Source organism: Paroedura picta, chromosome 4 (genome assembly GCF_049243985.1).
Source record: "Paroedura picta isolate Pp20150507F chromosome 4, Ppicta_v3.0, whole genome shotgun sequence".
Taxonomy (NCBI): Eukaryota; Metazoa; Chordata; class Lepidosauria; order Squamata; family Gekkonidae; genus Paroedura; species Paroedura picta.
The window spans coordinates 80,623,441-80,638,649 of NC_135372.1; the positions used below are offsets into that span (position 1 = coordinate 80,623,441).

The 15,209-nt window shown below is 47.2% G+C and overlaps 2 protein-coding genes across 2 annotated transcripts; one reads left to right on the top strand and one right to left on the bottom strand.

Moving 5' to 3' along the window:
* Positions 1-957: 957 nt before the first annotated feature.
* LOC143835650 (uncharacterized) lies at positions 958-4,597 on the top strand. The gene is made up of 4 exons (XM_077333663.1): positions 958-2,935; positions 3,405-3,488; positions 3,666-3,749; positions 4,029-4,597. The coding sequence occupies exons 1-4, from the start codon at positions 2,314-2,316 to the stop codon at positions 4,526-4,528; spliced, it is 1,290 nt and encodes a 429-aa protein (XP_077189778.1). The 5' UTR covers positions 958-2,313; the 3' UTR covers positions 4,529-4,597.
* A 377-nt stretch (positions 4,598-4,974) lies between these two features.
* LOC143836821 (uncharacterized) lies at positions 4,975-5,637 on the bottom strand. The gene is made up of 3 exons (XM_077336319.1): positions 5,486-5,637; positions 5,247-5,366; positions 4,975-5,115 (listed from the first exon to the last, which is right to left on the bottom strand). Exons 1-3 carry the CDS (start codon positions 5,595-5,597, stop codon positions 5,000-5,002), a joined length of 348 nt encoding a protein of 115 aa, XP_077192434.1. The 5' UTR covers positions 5,598-5,637; the 3' UTR covers positions 4,975-4,999.
* Positions 5,638-15,209: the final 9,572 nt, after the last annotated feature.

Here is a 15,209-nt window from a genome sequence, read left to right on the forward strand (position 1 = left end):
TATAAGAGGACCTTATTGACACATCGCACCAGCTTTTTGGTGCTGGACTAGGCGGAATATGGGTCTGATCCTGCAGGGCTCTTCTTATGTTCTTCTGTTCATTTTTCCAATCATGACCTGCCCACCTATTTCCAAGACCAAATGCTCATGTTAGGCATGTAAGTTGAACAGGATTGTGTAACATTCTGTGTGTGCAGAGGTAGCCATCTATTTGCATCAGTACACAACCAGTAAGCAATTATTATTCAAGCAAAGGACTCAAGAATTATTCTATAATAGTTTTTTTGTGAACCAGAACCCACTTTGCTAGGTGATGGAAGCAATAACATTCAGTTGACAGAGATGCCTGTACATAAAATGACAAACACGACAATAGCCATGAACGGAAAGGAGCCTTAACAATGGGCTTGTCACACTTATCCTGTGACATATACTCTGGATATTCACCATGAGATACATTTTGCATGGCTGGACCAGGCAATGACTGGTTGCAATTTTTCCAAGGTCAGGCAGGAAGCTAGTGGCTAAGTTAGGAACAGACCTTAGATCTCTTTACACATGATTTGGTGTTTTAACCACAAGCCTGATTCCCTCAAAAGGGGAAGGGGGGAAAAGGCAGTGGGGATTTAGATAGCATGTCATTACTTGAGTTGGAATTTGTCCCGGACACTGTGGTTAACACTTCATCTGATGCTGGAGCATTTTTCTAATTGCTCCTCCGGGCTTTGTAACAACTCCCTGTTTGTTTAACTAAGCGGAGCAGGCAGCCCTTTAATATACTGTGTGGACACGATGGTGGTAGCTATTCCACATTAGTCTTCATTATGCAGACACCATTGGCTAAGCTGTGAAATGCTGGGAGTTGACCACAACCTCCTGCAGAAAGCACCTTTTACCCCAGTGTTAAGCCTTATGCATTTTACATGAGCACTTAACATCAGAAAACACTGGGGGGCATTTCCCACGGCTTAAAAATAGCACAATGGTAGCTGATTGAAAACGCTACTAATTTGCCATAACGCACGACGTCGTAAACAATCTGCAACAATCCTGAAACCGAACCGCCAAAAGCGCTTCGTTGTAGCGCTTCTAGGGGAATCCAGAAAACTGGATTCACCCTCCGGATAGCGATACACTCCTGCAACCAATCTGCAACACTAGCGCTAAAGACCTGTGCGTTACCATTGTTGCGGGTTCTTCAAAGTCCCTCCTCCCGAGCCTGTCCTCCAAACTTCCGGCGAACTGTTCGCCATTTTTTTTTTCTCCGAGCGAGCGGGGATCTACGAGGCAACGGGACAGCGACTGGCTTTCAAGCACGATCACTTTCGGAAATTCTGCCCGGACACCACAAGAGTTTTTCACAAGCACAGTGGCACACACCGTCACGTTCCCAAAATTTGCCCAAAGCTTAAAACCCCGTCTACCATCGGCCAGTCCTAGCGGAGTCAACGTACAGGGAGCATTTTAAAAAATTTTCCTCTGAGCGTGCCAACGAACGTTCGCCGCTCGCAGTCTCCTGCTTAGCTTAGAGGGGTTCAATAGACATGATTCGTGGTGATATCATGAGGGGCGGCTTATGTGTAGTGGGTCTTTGTGTGGTTCCCGGTGCGTGCTTGTGCTTGGGTGCGGACAACCCCTTCCATTGGCGGCTAGACCTCCGGCAAGCGGAGTTGCCGTCCCCCGTTCATTTTAAAAAATTTTCCTCTGAGCGTGCCAACGAACGGTCGCCGCTCGCGGTCTCCTGCTTAGCTTACAGGGGTTCAATAGACATGATTCGTGGTGATATCATGAGGGGCGGCTTATGTGTAGTGGGTCTTTGTGTGGTTCCCGGTGCGTGCTTGTGCTTGGGTGCGGACAACCCCTTCCATTGGCGGCTAGACCTCCGGCAAGCGGAGTCGCCGTCCCCCGTTCATTTTAAAAAACATTCCTCTGAGCGTGCCAACGAACGTACGCCAGTAACATGTCATGTTTGGTTGATTTATGCTGTGGCTGGTGAATATTATTGGGGAACTGCCGAGTACTGCCGCACTTGCTCTCGGTTGAACACCGGCATGCGTTTGTGTAATGGCGGACATTTTCCTAAAATGGCTCCCGCTGCATGTTCAAACTGCTCTTCTCGCGTGTAAACGAATACGCGCATGCGTTAAGTCAAACAACAAGGGCGCCAATCTGGCCATTAGGAGCAGATCCTGTTCCCGCGCGAGGAGTTTTGAACGTGACATGTGACCTGATGTGGCCAATGTGCGTGTCCCCTGCTGCCCTCCACCAATCAGGAGCCGGCTAGTCCCTTTGTCTTTGTGTGCGGGAAGGTATATGATCCGTTGCACCCTGCACCTCCCACCACCATTTTGCTCAGCTACTAGCGAAAGCAACATGGAATCGTCTTCTCAAGCCTCGTCCGTCCCTGCAACCGGCCGTGGCCCTACTTGGAGGGACGCGGAGATCAGGGACCTGATCGGGATTTTCTCGGAGGAGAAAATCCAGGACGCGTTCCAGTCCTCCCACAGGAATAGGGAGGTTTTTGAACAAGTGGCTATTAAGATGCGCGCCCTGGGCCACAACAGGACCGGCCTTGAATGCCGGTCGAAGACCAAGACAATGAGGGCAGAGTATATGCGTGCCGTGAACCATAATAAGGGTTCCGGCAACGAAAAGGTTACCTGCCCCTACTTCGAGGAGCAGCGCCAGCTGTACGGGGACGGGGAAGGATCCGGCAGGCCGAAGCGCGTCGGCCGGAGCCTTAAGGTGGTTCGGAAGCCGGCTGCCCCGGTCGAGGAACCACCCGCTGAGGAGGATCCCGGCGAGGGAACCTCGTCCAGCTTTCGCCCTCCACCCCCCGTCCAGCAACGAGCCGCGGAATCGGTAACGCTGGACCTGATCGCCATCGCTCCTGGGGAGCCAGAGGAGGCTCCTGAGCAAACGCCCCTTGCCTCCGGTAAGTGATTTTCTTTTTATTTTATATTTCCTTTTGAGCAAATGTGTGTTCTGACGTTTGGGCATCGTTTTCTCGTGTGTTCGTTGCAACGCATAAGATGGTAGGCTGTGGAGTGCTTGCTGTGGTTACTATTTGAAACGGTTTTAATTTTATAATTTTATAATTTAATTTTTAAAAGATTTTAAAAGAAGGTAGGCTGTGGAGTGCTTGCTGTGGTTACTATTTGAAACGGTTTTAATGTTATAATTTAATTTTAATTTTTAAAAGATTTAATAAGATGGTTGGCTGTGGAGTGCTTGATGTGGTTAGTATTTTAAACGGTCATGTTTAACCCACAGCCCCAAAATATTTGCTGCATGCCTCGCCCATAGGCCTTCTGCAGTACTTTGGCTCACTACTTTGGGAGCTTGCTTTGTGGTTCATGGTGTATGCTTGCTCATTTTTCACTATTTTCTGCTCTTGTCCACAGAGACACAGTTGCCAGGGACGGGGCCCCTAGAGTCTCCAGCAGCACCTGACGTGGATAGTGATTCGGGGGCATCAACTAACATTGGTAAGTATTAGTAAAAATAGGGGGGGGCTGTTTTAACTGCTTTGTGCTTTTCTGTTTGTGCAGGGCAGCAGCACTGCTAAGAGAAAGAAGAGAGTCCCTCTGCGTTGCTGGTGTAGGCTTTGAAGCTGGCTTTGCCACCCTTTGGTCCTAGATCTTTTTTTTTTCCTTTTTTTGCAGATTTCATACCCGGAACACAGGAGGAGGAACAGCCTGGGGTGCTTGGACCTCCTGCCCGGCGCAGGCGGATACAGATTCAAGATGGTGAGCGTGCATGACCTGTTCCTTTCGAGCCATAGCTGCAGGACAATGTCGCTAGGCACTAACCATGTGCTCCCTTTTAATTGTTGAGAGTCCTGCTGTGAAAGTAGGCAAAAGTAAAAGCACAACATGGGCAAACAAACAATAGCCATGTGCTCACCGGGGATTGTTTAAATTCTTGGCAGGAAAACACGGGGACAAAAAAGGACACCATGTCCACCATGGTGTGTTTTGACTTTTTTGATGTTACTAACAGTTTTGTTTCTCATTTTTTGCCAACAGAGGTTCTTTCAGATGAGGAGGAGGAACCACCCCTGCCTCCAGGCAGCCCACCACCTAGAGGTGCGCTCCCAGCAGAGGAGAGGCTTACGAGGGAACGCGGCAGGCTGAGGCGCGTCTCCGTCTTGACAAGCGTGGGAGAGAGGCTCCTTGAGCACTGCTATGAGGAGTCACGGCGTGCCGTGGCCGCTGACCAAGCCATGCTCACACTCATTGCCCAGGAGGGGAGAAAATTGAGGGCAGTCCTTAGAGAGACAAACCAAATCCTACGCGAAGGCGTGGAGGAGGTGCGACTGATAAGGAGACTCATGGAGAGGGCAGTAGCGGTCATGGAAAGGGCCTACCCTCCACAAATCGCCCCCCCACCACCACCCACACCAACACCACCACTTCCAGCACCCACCCCACCAACTCCCTCTCAGAATGCCTCCACCCAAACAAGAAGGAGGACTATTCTCGGAAAGAGAAAAATTAAACCAGCAGACAAGTACTCCCCCTCCTAGTTTTGCCCACTTTTTCTATTTCATGTTATCTGTGTTTTGTTGTTTGTTGAATAAAGTTTATATTTTTGACTCTGTCTCTGTGTACCCTACTGTAGAATCTGCAAGGCTGAAAGCGGCCTCTCTAGTGATTGTGTATATTGTGGTACTGCTGTGTGGGTTGGAGGTTGGAGGGGTGTTAGTTCAAGGAGTTTTAGGAGTGTGGTGTGGGGTTAAATATGTGCGAGTTTAAGAAGTCACACTGGAGTCTTGTTATAAAATTTGTAATAACATTTTATTTTAAACAACATTTTAACAGGGGAAAAACATTAGGGAATGAAACTTGGATCCCCACCAGCACCACCACCCCCCACCCCCCTGGAAAACCTATTTTTTTTAACAAAGGTATACATTTAACAGGGGAAAAACATTAGGGAATGAAACTTGGAGCCCCCCCCCCAACCCCTACCCCAAAACACAAACAGGAAACAAAACTCAGTTCCCACCGCTCCCCTCCCCAGCCCCTTCCATCGCCCTAACTCTCCTGCACAGCCGTCCCACGGTCCCCCTAACTTTGCGCCGGAAGAGCTCTTCGTCCTCCTTCTTCTTAACTGTGGGGAGGGAGAAAAAGTACACATTAGTACCACACATATTTTCAAATTTCTTTAGTTTACATGCATACACTTTTAAGTGGCCTTAGCCACAGTGTGAGATGAGTTGGGCAGTGGGGAACATAACCTACGTTCTTCCGCCTCCCTCTGTTGCCTGTGCTGCTCAATCTCCCCTTTCAGCTCTGCCACTTGAGCCTCCAGGGAAGTAACTCTGGCCTCCATGGCACGCAGCCTTGCCTCCACAGTTTCAGCTATAGAAATCAAACAAAGAATTTAATAACACTTCAAATGGGAGCATCACAGCAGGCTCCCATATGGCTCCATGGGGGTACACACACATGGGTCTCCCGCACAGGCATAAAACTCTCACCTGCAGCCTGTCCCGAGGTGGAAGGTCCCTCTTCCTCCCCCTCCTCACGCTCAGGTGCTGTTGCCAGCTTGGATGGTGATTGTGTGGCTGGGCAAAGAAAAAGACAAATCATAATTAAAAGCACACAAAACAGAGATGAAACACAGCTGGTGGACACACCACAGTTAGAGTCTAAGCGCATAACCAAAGTGGTTCTACAGTACTGGCTGGCTAAGTCTGAGGGGGTTGACAGCATATAAATACTTTCTCGAATTTCATTGGGGACAGTAGGGGAAAGAGGCAGCTAGTCATTCCATGCATGTTTAAGGGCAAAACACAACGAGGGCAGCACTCACCCATATGCCTCCTCATGTCCAGGGGGGGCTTCCCAGCCTTCTCCCATATTTTAACCATCTGGTCGTGGAAGACCGTCCTCCCACTTGGCTGCGGGATCCCCCCCCACTGTTCCAGACTGTTTAGGAAGTCCAGCTTAAGGCGCTTGAATTTTGTCCGGACCTGCTCCCAGGTCCGGACGTAGCCCCTCTCCCTCAGCTTTGAAGCCAACACCAGGTAGGCACCCTTGGTGTGGCAATGGGTGCTGGCCATTAGGCGGCCAACACTTTTTGATTGTAGCACAAGCTCCAGAAGTGCCTCAGCCTCGGCGCGCTGCCAGAAGGAGCCCTTCCGTGGCTTCGGCATCTTCGGAATGACGGTTAGGGAACGAACGTGCGTTGCTCCGATCGACCACCCCGTTTTTTAAATGTATCAAAGCTGCCCACCAATAAAATTATTCCTTGGAACATGAGTGGATTGATCCTCCGGTTTGACAGGGGTCGCCAATACTTCCTGGCTACCCGCCTCCCCGAACTTTCCCCATTCAGCGCTTCCGTATTGTGTTTGTCAATTTCAGTGGGGAGTTAGCATTTAGGGCTGTCAAAGTGCTTTTGGACCAGAGAATCCCCGTTTTTTTGCTGGCAAAGTACACAAACCGCACAAGACAAGGTTAAACAAAGAACACAAAACTTTATTCAACAACAGAGTAGGAAAAACAATTAAACACGCCTCCTGTTTCTGTAGATGTGGGTGGCTATGGCGTCCCGAACCTTGCACCCCTCAGCATATATCCTTTTTCTCCTTGCTTCAGGGATGTCCTGTGTATCCTGAAGGACTACAGGTTCAGGTTCGTCCTCAGGGAAGGGGATGTTATGTCCCTTGTCCTCGCATATGTTGTGCAAAATCACACATGCGATTATCAGCGGAGTCACATTGTCAATATGTACATGGAGTCGTGACATTAAACAACGGAACCGTGACTTCAAACGTCCAAAGGCACGCTCCACTACATTCCTTGCCCGGGAGTGACTGAGGTTGTAGTGGCTCTGCACGTCCGTCCTTGGCCGCTTGTAGGGAGTCATGAGCCAGCGTCGTAATGGGTAGGCTCCGTCCCCGAGGACCAACGCCGGCACACGCACGCCCTCAATGGTGGCGGTGGGGTTTCCTGGAACAAAGACCCCTTCGTCCATGGCTTTCCTGAGGTTGGATTCCCTGAAAACAAGGGCATCATGCCTCCTGCCACTCCACCCCACCTCGGCATCGATAAACCGGCCGGAGAAGTCCACTGTTCCTTGCAGGAGAACAGAGCAAAAGTCCTTCCTGTTCCCGTACTCTTTTATGCTTCCCCCGGGGGCACGGATAGGGATGTGGCTTCCATCGACGGCCGCAAAACAATGCGGGAATCCAAGCCTGGCAAACCCGTCCATACTCTGGAATAAGGGAAAGAAAAGAATATAAGCCATGGCATGTCAGCGTGGGGTGTATCGCGTCTTCGTTGCTGACCTGTCAAACAAGAAAAAAAATTTAAAGGGCAAAGGGGATAGAATGACACTCACCGCTCCAAGCCGGTCTCCGAGGCACACGACTTTGCTGAACAATTCCGCCTCCATGGCGAGGCAGAACTCCTTAAGGATATCGCCAACCGTAGTGACTCCGAGTCCGAATTGCTGGGCTACTGTCCGGAAGTACTGAGGGGTGGCCAAGTACCACAATGCGGCAGCCACCCTTTTTTCAACTGGAACGGGGCGCCGCATGCCAGTGACTTGCCTCTCCATGCGTCCACGTAGAGCCTCCACGAGTTCAAAAAATGTCCCCCTCGACATCCTGAAGTTGGCAATCCAGTGGTCATCATCCCAGCGAGTCCACACAAAATTCTCCCACCAGTCAGAGGATCGTTCGTCCACCCAGAACTGTCTGGGGAACCGGACCTCTGCCAGAGCTTGCCAGCGTTTCTTGGCCGCCATGGTTACCCTTACAGAACGTCTTCTGCTGCTGGTCAGCGTTCCGGCCACCCGTTCTCGGTACTCCGCGATAGCAGACGTCCGACGCGACAAGGCGATATTCATGCGCTGGACCACCGCGAGCATGTAAGCCAGCAATTGAAAAATAAGCCTCTCCATTGCAACGTTGACCTGTGCTGCGGGCAGTAGGCTACGCAAACAAAAGAGTGAGGCCGACCGCGTGTCTGCCCAGGTGCATATAAGCAGGTAACCTGTGGGCGTGTACTGTGGGCGGGGATTAACCAATCAAACATGTCAATGCATCTGGTTCCTAGAAAACAATAGAAAACACGTTCCAAGGGCGCCAATGATTGGACGATAACGCGTTGCTACGGGGTTTCCTGGGTTTTTTAAAAAAAAAGGGAACCCCGACAAGTTCGGCTTCAGGGTCGAGGTCAAAGGTGTGCCTGCAGTTTGATTGACGGGCACGGGAGGCCAGAAGCGCTAAAAAGGGACCTCCTTTGTAGCGATAAGACGGAGAACCGGAAGCCTGTGGGTTACGAAAGTGGCGAGAAGTGAAAGTGCCAAATTCCGCAAAAACCGCAGCTGTGCGTTACGGGCACGGCTAGTTACATTTCGCTACTTGAAGTAGCGCTTTCACAAACGGCAACCAAATAGCAACTTTGAGCTCTGTGCGAAATGGCCCTGGATGTCACTGAACTGTGCACATTAATGCCCTGCCTCCTGTTCACAGGCCCAACCGTTGGCTGAAATGAGGAGGGTGGGGTGGGAGAAGTGATAGCTCACATTATTGATCCCTGCATCGAGTAACAGATTTCATTCAAGGGCTCATAATGTTAGTAGAGACAGAGGAGATGATAAAGTCTAACTATGTTTCCGTAAGGGATTCTCCTTAAATAAAAGAGTATTTCCATACATGCATAAATTAGCAGTCTATATTAAAAGAGAGTTGCCTGACTCTGAACCCAGCGTTGTGAGGCTAGTTCAGAGTTTCTCCAGAACATTATGCCCTTGTTAGGCTGAGAAAAATCTGGCAAAATTCATATTTATGTTGCATTCTAACTTGAGTCCCACTGGTGGAGAAGTCCTTGGAATTGAAGTATTTTCCCCACAGTTCCACCATTTTGCGTGCTTGTCCATGCCCCCCTTCCACCTTGTCCATTGTTTCCTCCTCCCTCCTTCCTGTTCTTAGAATTCTTGGGATACCACAGAGTATTTACCACCTCAAGAGAAGGGGCAGGGAAGATATTTTTTGTGTGTGGTTGTTTTGCGATTGCGTTATAATGCAAACATTAATTAAAAACAAAAAGGAGCTGCAACGGAAGCTTGAGGGGGTGAGTGCGTTGCTGAGCGCTTTGGATGGGCATGAGAAAGTACACAACATGGTGAATGAATAGAAGGTACTGTGTTTTTACAGTGAAAACATAGTGAAGTCTTCTTGGCAATGCAATAGGTCAATATACATGCGAGAGAAAATAAACAGAAATGCATGCTGAGATGCAGCCTACTTGAAAATCGGATGCGGAAAGCATGCTGCATGTCCAGTCCTCAACAGATTAAGGAAAATGTTGGGGGAATAGCCCTAATACGGAATGTGAAGTGCAATCTCACAGCATTCAAAAGGAAACCAATATGCAGAAATAACAAGGTAACCTTTAAGTGCAGAAATGGTCCTAGTCTGAGACAGAGGACTTTTCTGCATGCTCAACTTACTTCTGCTGTTCTCAGTCCATGCAGAATCCTTTGCATCAGTTTGGGCACAGTTCTTCTACATGTCTGGTGGGGGCAGGGGGTTGCCCCTGCCAGCTCCGCGGCTCCACAGAGCCCGCAGGGGCCTTCGGTGTCCCTGAAGGGACACCGCAGGTTGGAGCTCGGCAGGCTGAAAGACCCAGCGCTAGCAATTATGCACAGTGCCGGCCCGCCACAGCCCCTGCCAGCCCCCAGCAACCCCAGGAAGCCATGGAATTTCCCGCTTTTGCTCAACACGGGCTTTCCGTAGACCTGGGCCGGGACACGCCTGCGTTAGCAGTGGTGGCAAGCATTATCGGGGATTTTCCCCGAAGCGCTGCCACCACCAGCGCGGGCATTATGGCTCGTGCATAATGGGCCTATGTGGCTTAAAGAATAAGGATTTTCAAGGAAGGGTGCTCCTGTCATCGGTGTCATCATTGATGGTCTTGCAGTACTCCTTATTTTTAAAAATGGCCCCAAAATATCTATATAGCAAAATTGTGCTGTAGTTACAGTGTAAGCAGATACTCTGAATTCCCAGCTTTCATTTTTTTAAAAGTAAGTCTAGCATCTGCCTTCACAGATATATATGGGGAAAGGCATATCTCTGAGAGGGAAGGAAAGATAATTTGTTTAAAAAATGAAAATAGAGAATTCAGAGTACCTGCTTATACAATAATTACAATACTATATTAATATTAATATATATCCATATTTAGGATATGTTTTTTAAAATGAAAACTGAAACCGCTCCTCTTCAGAGCAGGGTGAGGACAAGGAGTTGTTAGATGATAACAATATCCAATAAATGAAAAATGGGCTGAGGGGGGTGGGAGTGCATGGGACAAAGAAAACCAACACAAACATTATGCAGTAGGGGAAAACTGACTCAAGATCAACAAAGAGATAGGGGCAAACGTTTCTAAAGTTCCAGGGGGGGAAACAGGGGAGGGGGAGTAAAACTAAAAGCGCCAAAATATGTGAAGAAATTGAGGGATGAACCAAAACGGTATGGGCCAGAACATGTGGAAAATCCCAGAGAGATTCGCCTCATGATTTTCAAGGCTGAATTATCAAAGTTGCTTGCTAAGAGTTGTTTTCCTAAGAAGAGTCTGACTGGCCAAAGCTATTTCCAGCACCAAATGACCATCCCAGTGTTGTGGAAGATGCTGGGGAGAAAGTGGCCTACACATTGCTTCAATAGTATTCACACAACTGTACAGCTTCTTTCCTGCTATTCAGGGCTGTATCTGTGAAAACCTTTAAGGTATTTCATAACAGCAGCCTCTGATGAGTGCTTGAATACGTAGAACTGGAGAGTTAAGGAGAAACCCCCCAACACTCTTCATGACAGAAGTCCATGGAGGTTTCATTTTCCATTTTGATCAGATACTGAAAGGTAAGTACATCATTCATTTTCATCAAATGAGCTCTCTAGTGTAATCCTCTTGCCCCTAACTGGATCTTGTTTGCAACATTCCTACAGCAGTAAGTGCTATATTGCATCACAGCTTTTTGAATTTTTAAACAGATCTCTGGAAGGCTAGTCAGACCAGCAGCTGTTTGTGTGGAATTTTTATCTTCCACAACTATGACAGGCTCTTTGGCAACCTGAAACATTGAAGGTGGTTTTCCTCCAGCAGTAGGAACTCTTGGGGACTGAGAGGAAAACCAGTGTCAAGAGGGCATACCAAGGTATTACACCAGGCTAAAAACAGGATTATTTCTAAAATGTCTATAGTAATTCTACTTCAATATTCCATTGGCTCAGTACTGTGGCATTATCTTCCACATCAGTTTAGTGTAGTGGTTAAGAGTGCGGACTTCTAACCTGCCATGCCGGGTTCAATTCTGCACTCCCCCACATGCAGCCAGCTGGGTGACCTTGGGCTTGCCATGACACTGATAAAAACTGTTCTGACTGAGCAGTGATATCAGCCTCACCTACCTGTCTGTTGTGGGGAGAAGGGAGGGCGACTGTAAGCCGCTTTGAGATTCCTTTGGGTAGAGAAAAGCGGCATATAAGAACCAACTCTTCTTCTTCTTCTTCATCATCATAGTTTCTTCCTCCACACCTATGATGGCCCTCTAATGAGAGTGTCAGGACAACAGTGACCAAAGTTCACTGATTTAAGTCACCTGTCGAAGGGAAGATCAAAAGCTCCATGTCTCCAGTTCTTCAAACCCAACCCAATTTCTTGAGGGCTGTCTCCTTCTCTATATAATCCTGTTCTCTGGAGATTTGGAAACACGAATCCAATTTCTTGTATTTCTTTTAATGTCAGGGCATTTGTTTTTAATGACCCCCCATTGCTCTCATATTAATCATCTAAATTTTCCCGTACATATGCACTTCCTCATATTGAGATTATGGGTTTTTAAAAACTAGATATAAATTACACTTGCACACACAGAACTTTAAAGCTGTTGGTGGAGTTTAAATATGCAAAGGAGAATCAGAGCACTGGCTGCTTAAAAGAATAAAATAGCTTTATGAAGAAGCAAAACAGCTATGTAAATGACAGCGGAGAGAGATAGTCCTCTGTCTAACTGACTAACTGTTGTTCTTCAGGTAATCAGGGAGGAAATATGCTCAAAGGAGCAAGAAATCTCCAACTGAGGCAATCAGAGCACAGAAGGGGAATATTTGAAAAATACAAGGAAGCTCGTCATCCAAATATGCTAGCTACACAAATCCTCTGATGCCCCCTGTGGGATATTCTTCATATGCTATTGAATCATGCCCACTGCAGATCCTTATCCAGGGTTCCTCTGTATATTTGTGAAACAGCCTTGGGGGTGGTACGTGTCTGTCTGTCCAATTTGGAATACGGCCAATCAGGGTGTAGCCAACAATGCTGTTTGGCCCTGCCCCTACAGCTCCTGCCCTCCCTCCCTGGACACTAGCCACATTCCTCTCAGACATGCCAAAGTCAGAGAGAGACACACAGAGCCCTGCCAGACCGCACACGAGCCCTCATTCCCTCCTACTGCTCGTACTGCAAGGGAGGCAGACAGAGACACACAGAGAGAGCTGCCCCAAGCTGAGACACATAGAGAGCCACCCCTGCTGCGACAGAGGGAAAGAGATACAGACAGAGAGAGCTGCCCCAAACTGCACACCAGCCCTGCTTCCCTCCTAATTACCTGCTATGTCTTCTGCTGCAAGGCACACCAAGAGACAAGCAGCAAGAGGGGGAGAGCGAGACAGACACACAGAGAGATCTGCTCCTCCTGGTGGCCCCTCTTAGCGCCCATTGCATTCCTGCTTGCAATGAACTTTCTTGCTAGTCTTATATATTCCAACAGATGCAAAGTGTAAAAATGAAAAGGAGAAACTCCAACAGAAGTACCTTGAGGAAATGTGAAGTAGTGAGAGTTATGAAAGGTCATAGGGGAAAATCTTCTTTCTCTTTACTGCAAAATAATTGCTTGAGGAATTTAGGGCATTAATGTCCATACCACACACAGTCTGAAATATGTGTGAGCAGCATGCCCAATGTGCATTACCCCAAATCATTCCCAAAATACATGATCAGAGGTACATATATCTGTGTAGAGAGGTGTGTCAGACATTCCCTCCAAAAAACCTTGTGTGCTTTTCACATGATAAACACTCATCCAAGGGTACATTTGATGTCATGTCTATGGTGAATGGATAGATGAATGGATAAGCATGTGCAAAAGCAGCTTAAACCTTTTTTTTGTAAGAATAAGAAAATACTCTGATAAGGAGGGTGAGAAAGATAATTCAACACGTTGAATGACAAGCATGTCAAAATATTTGCTGAACCTCTCTTTGGAAAGTTAAAGATCTCTTTAATGAGATACTAAATTTCAAGAAAATAAATCAGTAACAGGAAATGGTAAAATGTAGACTGTACTGGCTGTGCGTGCTGGGTCCAGTGAAAGAACTGCCCTATAATACATACATGTTTATGGAAAGGTGGTTCGGGGCAGCCGTAGAATCTCTAAACTGGCACATGTGAGGGTTGTTCCCCAATCCAACCGTTTTCCTCATCTCTTTTCTATGCTACCACTTTCAATTGCCAGAATAGAGGTAACTTCTGCTGATGCTGTTCTGAGGTGTTGGTTGCCAAATCTCATCTGGGGGTCTGGAGATCTCCTAAAATTATAGCTTATCTCCATACTAAAGAGAACAGTTCCCTTGGAGACATGGCTGCTGTCAAGGATGGACTATGGCATTATACCCAACTGAAGTCTCCCCTCTCCCCATACCCAAACTCTACCCCAAATCTCCAGGGATTTTCCAGCTCAAAGGTGGCTACCTCGTTGTTTTATACTGGCAGATTTACATCATTATATATCTTTATACTGTACATCTCTCTCTCTCTCTCTCTCTCTCTCTCTCTCTCTCTCTCTCTCTTCCATATATTTGCGAAGTAAATATTTGCGAAATTTGGGGGTCTTTACATTTACGAAGGGCCAGTACAGACTAGGATCTGGGAAAATCAGATTTGAATCCCTGTTCTACCCCATGAAAAGTCACTGGGTGATCTTGAATCGAACACTCTCTTTCAGCTTAACCTGTCTAGCATTCTTGTAGTGAGGATAGGATAGCGAAGGATCATAGGAGACTCATTTCATAAGCTGGTTTGGGTCCCCACTGGGGAGAAAAGCAGGCTAAAAATTATATATATAATTATGATTATGATTATATATATATATATAATCCTACTACATAAAATAGAGAAGCATTGGGTTCAGGAAGGAATGGAAGGAGGAGAAAATGAACTAAATATTATTGTTGTTTTCATTGCCCATGAAATAAATGCAGTCACTTAGTGACCTTAGCAGAGGGTATTTCCTGGGAACTGATGACTGATTGGTGTTAATGGCCCTCAACTGCACCTGGGGCCATCAGCTCCTCCCAGATGGTCATTAATCCACAGGATATGTCTCAGATATTGATCCTCGTTGCTTAATTAATAAATGCAATGTGTCTTAGGAGCTTAGATTTAGAGCTGGCCCTCTTCTTTTCCTGCAGCTCTGAAGGTGACATTTTTACCTCTAGCCTTTCTCAGAGCAGTTTCTTTAGAAGACCATGGCTCATTTTGCTACTCAGAATCCCTCTGTGTAGAGTAACAACAACAGAAAGTTTCGGACGGCAAAGGATAGCAGGCCAGTAGCTTCCTTGTGTATTTCCCTAGCAGAGTGTGTGCTTGAAGGTCCTGTCCCTTTCCAAGTGGCATGGAGATTTCAGCACGTGCTCCTTCTAATGCAGGAGTGAGGAAAGCTGTAACATTCTTTAACATTCTCTCTTCCCTACAATCTATAAAATATTTGTCTGTGTGTCATTATGCCCACACATTAGCTCATTCAGTGTCTTCTGAAATGTTCCTAAAAGAATGTTAGTTTTTAAACGTCGAGGGTTGCACCTGAATAGTTCTACTTCCGTTGCTACTTTTCATAATGGTTTGGTCTCTTTAGAACCATGGCTGTTAGATATCAATCTTCGTTCAAATGCAGCAGCTTGCAGGTGACATCAGGTCTTCCAGCATGTGCAAGTGGGTTGCCAATTTTCTTCTGGCTACTTATTCTGACTTTACTGTTGACTTAGCCAGTCAGCTCTCCATAAATCCAGCGCTAAACTGTTTTTCACTTAAAAAAAAAAACACAGGAGGAGAAACAATCAATTCCCCAGAACCCTTCTGCTCAGACGTTATTTGACTGACCATTAGAAAATCTTCTCAGTAATC